The sequence below is a fragment of the Benincasa hispida genome, chromosome 3 (assembly GCF_009727055.1).
Source record: "Benincasa hispida cultivar B227 chromosome 3, ASM972705v1, whole genome shotgun sequence".
NCBI classification, from domain to species: domain Eukaryota; kingdom Viridiplantae; phylum Streptophyta; class Magnoliopsida; order Cucurbitales; family Cucurbitaceae; genus Benincasa; species Benincasa hispida.
In genome coordinates this window covers 1127052-1135504 of record NC_052351.1, presented here as the reverse complement: position 1 = coordinate 1135504, position 8453 = coordinate 1127052, and the positions used below count along the sequence as shown (strand labels likewise).

At 27.1% G+C, this 8453-nt stretch overlaps 1 protein-coding gene across 1 annotated transcript; it reads right to left on the bottom strand.

Moving 5' to 3' along the window:
• Positions 1-1224: 1224 nt before the first annotated feature.
• LOC120074224 (WRKY transcription factor 71) lies at positions 1225-3253 on the bottom strand. Its single transcript, XM_039027278.1, has 3 exons — positions 2918-3253; positions 2697-2846; positions 1225-1754 (listed from the first exon to the last, which is right to left on the bottom strand). The coding sequence occupies exons 1-3, from the start codon at positions 3169-3171 to the stop codon at positions 1370-1372; spliced, it is 789 nt and encodes a 262-aa protein (XP_038883206.1). The 5' UTR covers positions 3172-3253; the 3' UTR covers positions 1225-1369.
• Positions 3254-8453: the final 5200 nt, after the last annotated feature.

Sequence of the window (8453 nt, the reverse complement as noted above, 5' to 3'; positions counted from 1 at the left end):
GCAAAACAATTCCTTATTATCATTTAATTAAAAGGGAAAAAAAAAACCAACATAGTTTAAATTTTTTACAAATTACAAGAACACAATTAAATCGTGGACTAAGAGAAAAAAAGAAAAAAGAAAGAGAAAGAGAAAACACGATGGAGAATCGAAAAAATTAAATAAAAATCCAAAAAAGAAAAAAGGAGTCAAAGATGAGAATTGAATTCAACCGTTTAAAAAGAGTATTATTATTCATTCCGCCAATCACCAACCGCAACTCCAATTCACATGGGCCATGGGTGGGCCAAAGACCCAACCCACGAGAATTTTTGTCACCCCCTACCCAATCAATTCCAATTAATTAATTAACATTTTTCTCATAACTTTCTGCCTCTATTTATTTATTTATTTATTTATTTATTTTCAAATTAGTAATACTTATTTGCTTGTTGAACTACAACTAGTCTAACTTTGTGGCCCAATTATATGATGACACCAAAATACCATTTTTAAAAACTTTTTATTTGAACATAAATTGGGCGATGCACCTAGCTTACCCACACAAACAAGACTACACCCCACTATTAAAAGGGTAATATTACTCCCACCACGGCCTTGGGATAGATATTTAGGTGTACTCTAGACTATGTTCAACTTTTTGTATTCGTCAATAATGAGATAATAGAAAATTTCAATCAACCTAACTCTACGGTTGTTGATTCTTTTAGTTTGAATTATTATGAATTTAATTAAAACAATTCAAATCAATTCTAACTTATTTATTAATTTTAAAATTTTTATTTTATTTAATTTTATGATTCATCTTAAAAATAAATTTTACTGAGAGTTACTCATTTTAATTTAATATATAAATGTAATTAAATAATATTTTTATATCCAATCTTTTACTTTCTTTTAGAAAAAAATAAATTAAATAATAGGTGGAACTAATTCAAATCAACAAAAACCCAAATGTTTTGACTGGTTTGGATTCGTTATTTGCTCTTCTTTTTTTCATTTTTCTAATATTTTTTTTCTATATATTAGAGAGAATTGATCGAGTAATACTCAATATCAGAAACCTCACTTCTAATGCAATGTCAAATTTTTTAATTCCGTCACTAATCACGATATGAAATCTAAATGGCGGTATTGTTATATATAAAGAGAAAATTTTGAGTGTTCCTTTAAAGACGTGGGAAGTGCACCTAATCATTGCTCGTTGATAAAATGTCCAAAATATCTATGCAATATAATGTAATGTAATTTATCCCACCCATTAACCGTATAATAAAACCATATTTACAGTATACAAGAGATTGTGATCAAAATCTCCGGTGGGGATTTTTATGTAAATTAATAGATCATAAAGGGCTTTATTATTAACTCACGGCTGTCTGTTGAAGAACGACGATGGAGCCGGAAAAATATCCTGCAGAAGCCCAAATTCCGACTGCCGCCCATTATAAGTATAGTCGAAATTGCTATGTGAATAAATGGATGCGCTGCCACCGACGGCCTGGTTGTTGTTGCTGGAAGCATTGCTCAATAGTTCTGCAGGGAGAAATCCGACGCCGCCAACCACCGGCATTGGTGCCAGCATGGACGGCTGAAAGGCACCGCTCGCCGCCGACAGGTTTCCCCTTAGTGTCGCCGGGATTGGGTGGTTGTGTTGACCTTCGTAAGTCGTAATTACAATAGATGGATCTTCGAAGGATCTCTCTACTCGTTTTTTCACTCCACATTTCTGAGTCGTACATCTGTAATAGCTCCTGCAGAATTAATAATCCCACACAAAATTATCAATTCGACCCATTTAACTCTAAAATCCGACGAAATAATATAACTCAACTGACATAAAAGAACAATAATTAAATATAATCTAAACTACACTTATCATTTATATTCTCCATTTCTCTACTACACAAAAGAATAGAAAAGAATTTAATTTTTTTACAAAATAAAAATATCACGTAACAACATTTCATTGAACAGATGCACATAGAAGCACCCAAGTTTTTCTACACATAAAATATGTACTATATCAATGGTTGGATTCTTTCCAACATATATTGTCAAAAAAGGGGGGAAACCTTCTTTCTTCTCCATTTCACATTTGGTCAAATATGCTAAATTTTTTAACTTCTTTGTGAATCTATTAAAACTAATTAAAAAGCTTAAGCAAATGGATTTCTTTTGAAATGTTTTATTCATATTATTCTTATTACTTGTGGATTTGGATATAAACCCAAGGTTCAAAGGTGAATCTGTATGATATTATCAAAATTGTTAAAATTGTAAATTTAGATGTTATATGCAGAAAATTTTTCATCTTCTTTTTTTTCTTTTAATAAAGACTTCAATAAAACCAGGAAACCAAAGAATGAAGGCCGTGTTCTTAATTACATTCCAACCATCTATAGAAGCAAGAACTCCAACAGCTTCACAAACATAAGAATTCAAGAAACCAACTACATAACAAGCTACACAATGAGTTCACAAACACCAAGGTAAAAAGACAAAGAGCTAAAACACCTATCTCATCACTAATTTATGTTAAAGAAACAACCCACAATCTCTTCCTATTTTCTTTAAACTGAATAACATTTTTATTTTTGGATTTTTCTTCTAATTCTTAGGTAGATTTCAAGTAAAAGAACACCAAAAAAAAAAAAAAAAAACAAAAAGAAAAGGTTTGAGAGACAGAATGAAACCTAGGATAAGCACTGTTCTTGACAGCCTTTTGTCCATACTTTCTCCATCTGTATCCATCTTCAAGATGATCAACCTCGCTCTTCGTCATGAAAGCAACTCTCGCTTCTCTCTCTTTCTTCTCTCCTTTCTTCTTTGATGATTTACCTGATCTGTTCACCAAAATCAATAATTAATTTTAAAATAATAATAATAATAATAACCCTTAAAAAAAAAAAAATACCCAGCTGCCTTAGAACTCTCTCCTCCATCTTCCATATGATCTTTGTTGATCTGTTTATCCTTCTCTTTCACAGAATCGTCCTCCTGATCAGCTCCAGCATCAGAAGACGACAAGGAACCAGAAGAATTCATGGGAGTCCCCGAAATTTCATGATTATTATTCGAATAATCCGATGTTACCCCAAAAGCTCTAACTAAAGACTCGTACTCATCCATCCCACCATAAAATAGATCTTTAAACATTTCGTCTGACATTGAATCAATCTCGGAGACGACGACGTTTAATGCAACCAACACCAGAAAAACAAGAAGAAGAAGCTATGGGTTTCGTTCAGTCTCTTTTGGTCCAGCCCGCTTCTGGACGTTTTATATATATATATATAAAATAATTAATTAAGAAATGAAAATTGTGTTTAGGTTTAAATTAGACTGGCAATAGTGATCATTCTATAAAGACCTTTGACGAACTTGGGTTTGTATTTTTTCCATCTACTTTAAATTAATGAAACTATTATTATTATTATTACAGCTGCTAAAAGTAAATAATAGTGTGGTGGACTCATAATTAATTAATTAAATAATAAATAATAATAATAATAATAATAATAATATAAATATTATTATTATTATTATTATTAAGGTCTGGAAGATGTGCATTCATATTACAAAACTAAGAAATAATGTTTAGTCAAATAATTTATTTAATTACTAAGTACTCTTACATCCTAAATCTTGGACCTCTCTACTAGTTTATACAAGAAAATTATGGTTACTTGTAATTTCTTTTATTTCATTCTAAATTTTAAAAATATTATATTTTTACTTTTATGAATTTAATTTATATTTTGGTTAAGTAATTTTTAAAATGTTTTTTATTTTACACTTTTACTCACTAGTTTTTTACTATTAACATTTAACTTTGAGTTAATTAATTAAAAATAATTATGATATTATATTTTTTAATTAATTTTAATAGTGATGAAAAATTCATAAAAATTAACTTAATTATAATTAATTGAATATTTTTAAATCAATTAATTGGTAATAAAGTGAGTATTTAGAAAAGTCAAAGTTCAAAGGGTAGAGTTTGAAGTCCTAAAACCAAATAGAAACAAAACTCAAAATTAAAAAAAAAAAAAAAAAAAAAGTAACACTTTAAAACCTAAAGATCAAATAAAAATTAAACTAAAAACTCACAAAGTAGTAATGTTCTAAATAAAAATTAGGTCCAAAACTTAGTTAGGGTCTACAAAAGATTTTTTCCCTATATGCACTTTTATGTTCACAATTTATGTAACATTCTTCGTAAATCTAATTGAAAAATGAGGTCGAATGAAAGAAGTTGAGATTACATTTATAGAATAAACAATATTACATTAGTAGCTTGAATTTTTAAATTAGGTTAAGGGGAAGTTTAATTGCCTTACACAAGCCCTACTCTAATTTTGGCTTTAATTGACATCAAAAGAAAAAAAAAATGTCAATAAAGACCTTTGTTAATGACCAAAAAACGTCAAAATTAGTAAACATTATATTATGTCATGCCTAAGCTTTCAAAGTTAAGGATCTTGTATCATTTTTATGCAAGATGTGACTTATATTCATTATATATTATAAAACGATTTAATATTTATATACTCTTTGTTCTTTCGATTTATTTAACCTAAAAACTTTGAATATGATGAGTTAGAATTATTGTGTGTACTACTTTGAATATTAATCTTTAAGAAAAAGATAAGAGATATTGAAAGTTCGAGTTTGGTATTTGATTTTTAGTTTGTTTAGTACATTTTGATTTGGTGTATGATCTATATATGCTATTTAATTAAGACTAATTAATTTTTATTACACCTAAAAAGAGCTAGTAGAGGAACCACAGTTGTAAACTTGACTAAATGACTTTAATGCAAATAAATTTCTCTTTATTTCATTAATATAATTTGGCGAATTAAAAAAAATATATGGTTGACCTTTTCTTTCTATATAATCTTTTTTTAAAGGATTTTATTAATCCAAACCCATTTGATAATCATCTCATTGTTAAAAATTAAAAATCCCATTTGATAACCATTTTATTTTGATTTTTGATTTTTGAAAATTAAGCTTATTTTCTCATTATTTTTGCAATGATGTGCATCTTTCTTAAGTATAATAGTTCAATTCTTAACTAAATTTTAAAAACTACTTTTTTTTTTAATTTTCAAAAATTGGTTTTTTTAAACAATTGGTAAAAAGTAGATAGCAAGTGAAGAAATTTGGAGGTAGAAATAGTGTTTTTATAGACTTTATTTTCAAAAAATCAAATGATTATCAAACAGGACCTAAATTATATCTATTATTTACCCTTATGTTTCATTTGTAATATCTCTATCCTAGTATAAAGATCATCTATAAATTTTAGTCAAATAAAAAAAAAAAAAAATTTGATGGCTACTACTAGTTACTATTATTACTTGATTTTAATTTTAGAAATATTTTTAAAATATATTAAAAACTAAAAAAAGAAAAAGAAAAAGAAACAATAGAGAAAAAATTATTTAGAACAGAGGAATATTCCAACCACTTTAATATCCATAAATACAAGATGATAAAATTTTATACTGTCTAATTATCTTAATCACTAATTAGGTTCAAAATAGGATTTATAGACAAAGATTGAAATAATAATCTATATGTCGGTAATCATTAAGTCCATAAATCAATTATCATTAAGATTAAATATAAATTGAATATTTTCAAAGCCTCTAGAAATATTAATGGAACTGAACAATATCACCAATTAAGCACAAATATATGAATTGTCAAAAAAAAAAAAAAAACCCAGAAATATATGAATATGGATGCTGATACAAATATAAATTATTCAAGCAGTAAAACCAACTTCTTAACCTAAATAGTTAAGAAAAATTTGAATTTATAAAAATATTCGTCATCAATATATTCATAAAATTAGCCTAGAAAAAAAGATATAGAGGCTCATAAGCAATTCTATTCTATTAAATTATATAAAATACTCATAAATTTGGGAATAGATTTTATTTATGTTTCTGGAATTTAAAATTTTTTATTTTAACCCTTTTAACTTTTTGAATTTGTTCCAAAAAACATTAAGTTTTCTTCTAAAATATAAGACATAAATGTCAACATAAACATAATTCAATCGTATATAACATAAATATCTCACATCATAACTCATTTCAACTATATAACTTTTTTTTTTCTTATAAGAAGAAAGATTTTCATATTTGAAAGTGATTTTAAAAATTAATTTAATATTTAATTTAAACCTATGTCACCACGTCAATTTACATAATTTGTATAATTTAATCTAAAAGGACATTAGAGGAGAAAGTTGTGTTTGAAAAGGTCAAAGGCACAATTAGAGAGGAAGAGAGCGCGTGGATTATACGGCAGTGAAGAGCGAGTGGGTGATGGTGAATAATGGCGATTCGTAAGAGTCAGTCACGACGGGCTAAAAATCGAGTCTCTGGTCAATAATTCAAACTTTCGATTTATAAGGAAAAAAAGGAAAAAGGAAAAAGAATCTCTTCGAGGGAAAATGGAGTTCGAGAGTACCACGTGCCTGGCACCGTCATTTGACCGTAGCCAAAACTACATGTCGGCAAATTAACAGCCGCTTTTTCCTTACATACCTCCTCCTCATTCCTCAACACCGCTCTGAAACGACACAACATCCCTACTGTTTTTATTTCTCTCTCTCTTTTTTTTTTTTTTTTTTTTTTTTTTTTTTTTTTCAGATCCACTTTTCAAAAAACAAAAAAACAAAAACAAAAAAACAAAACAAAAATTAGGTCCACGAAAATATATGGGATTTTTAACTATACTTTTAGTTGGTCTGAATAACATTTTGTTTATCTATCATTGTTTTTAGGTAAAATATTTTGTTTATTTAACTTTCAAAAGCATCTTTTTTTTTTTTTTTTCTAAAAAAAGTCCTTTTATAATTTTGTATATATATTCAAATTCAAATTGAATTTTTAAAATGTCTATTTCACTTATACCCATTTAGTAATTATTTTGGTTTCATTTGATAATCGTTTTTTTTATAAAAAAAATTGTGTTTATTTTCTAACAATTTCTTACACATGTGTTTCACCTTTCATAAGTAAGCATTTGATTTCTTAACCAATTTCTTATAATAAGTTTTTGAAAACTACTTTTTTTTTAGTTTTCAGAATTTGACTTTGATTTTGAAAACATTCCTAAAGTGTAGACAAAGAACCATAGAAACCATTAGATGGAAGTGATTAATAGGCTTGATTTTGAAAAATCAAATGGTTGTCAAACAAAACGTTTTTTTTTTTTAATTAAGCCTATTTCTTATCAATTTCTTGTAATTTTTTGCATGTTTCTTAAGTGAAAGAATTGATTTTTTAGCCAAATTCAAAAAATTAAAACAAGTTTTTTTAAAATTTTTAAATTTAGCTTTTTTTAAAAGAAAAATAATGGTAAAAATTAGGATAACAAAGCAAAAGATTTAAATATAAAAGAAGTGTTATTATAAGCTTAATTTTCAAAAACTAAATATAAAAATATCAAATGATCACCAAATGAGCCTTTAATTACTTTAGTATCAATTATTTACATAAAGTATCATATGACAGAGAATATATATGTTAACACGTGATCATCCAGGTTGAACATTCTTTCTCTCCTAATGTTGGTTATAACTAGGGGCGATCATCGACCGGTCGGGGTCGTTTTTTGACCAGACCGACATCGAACCGACCAGAATCGGTTCGAAATCTGACCAAACAGGTCCCAGCCATTGACTGAGCAGAAATATGACCGGTCGGTCGGTCGGTTTGGTCGATTTTTTCATTTTTCTTTTCCTTTTTTAATTATATTTATTTATTAAAATTCCTAGAAAAATTGCTATTAGGTAAAAGCTATATTTAGTTATAAATCATTATCGTTATAAATAGCAATTTTTTAATACAAATAAAAAATCAACTATTTATTAACTTCCTTATCAATCATGTTTAGTTTTCTCTCTTAATTTGTGATTGTGATTCGGAATTCAAGATACTATTTCATATTTTAATACTTAAGAAACAGAGGAACAGAGGTATTAAAAATAAAATATTGATATGATTTGATTTGACAATCCTTAATATTTAACCATTAACATGTCCATTGTTTGGGATTGTGTTCGCTTCGCTTAATTGCTTAAAGAACCTCTAATACATATTACATATATATTTGAAAAAAACTAATATGAAAGTCAAGAGTGTACGTCGCAAATAGAAATGTCACATAACACATAGTCACATACAATTAAATTAGAAATTACAACATAAAGTCGAATGTCAAATACAACCAAATTACAATAAAATCAAATGATAAATGCTTAATCGATAACTGACAACTTTACAAAATCTGAAAGGTCTTGAATCTCTTTTTCATTGTCCATAACCGCTCTGAATCCTATATAATTAAGATTAAGAAAAGAAGGACAACCTCATTAAGATTTTAAACTAACAAGTTACAACTACAAAATACAAATGAATAAAGTT

What these genes read in the sequence shown, in the direction of transcription:
- LOC120074224 (XM_039027278.1), bottom strand. Translation starts at nt 3,171, where the DNA reads ATGTCAGACGAAATGTTTAAAGATCTATTTTATGGTGGGATGGATGAG. An exon ending in GAGAGTTCTAAGGCAGCTGG is followed by an intron (nt 2,847 to 2,917) that starts GTATTTTTTTTT and finishes TTTGGTGAACAG; the next exon opens with ATCAGGTAAATCATCAAAGA. An exon ending in AAGAACAGTGCTTATCCTAG is followed by an intron (nt 1,755 to 2,696) that starts GTTTCATTCTGT and finishes TTAATTCTGCAG; the next exon opens with GAGCTATTACAGATGTACGA.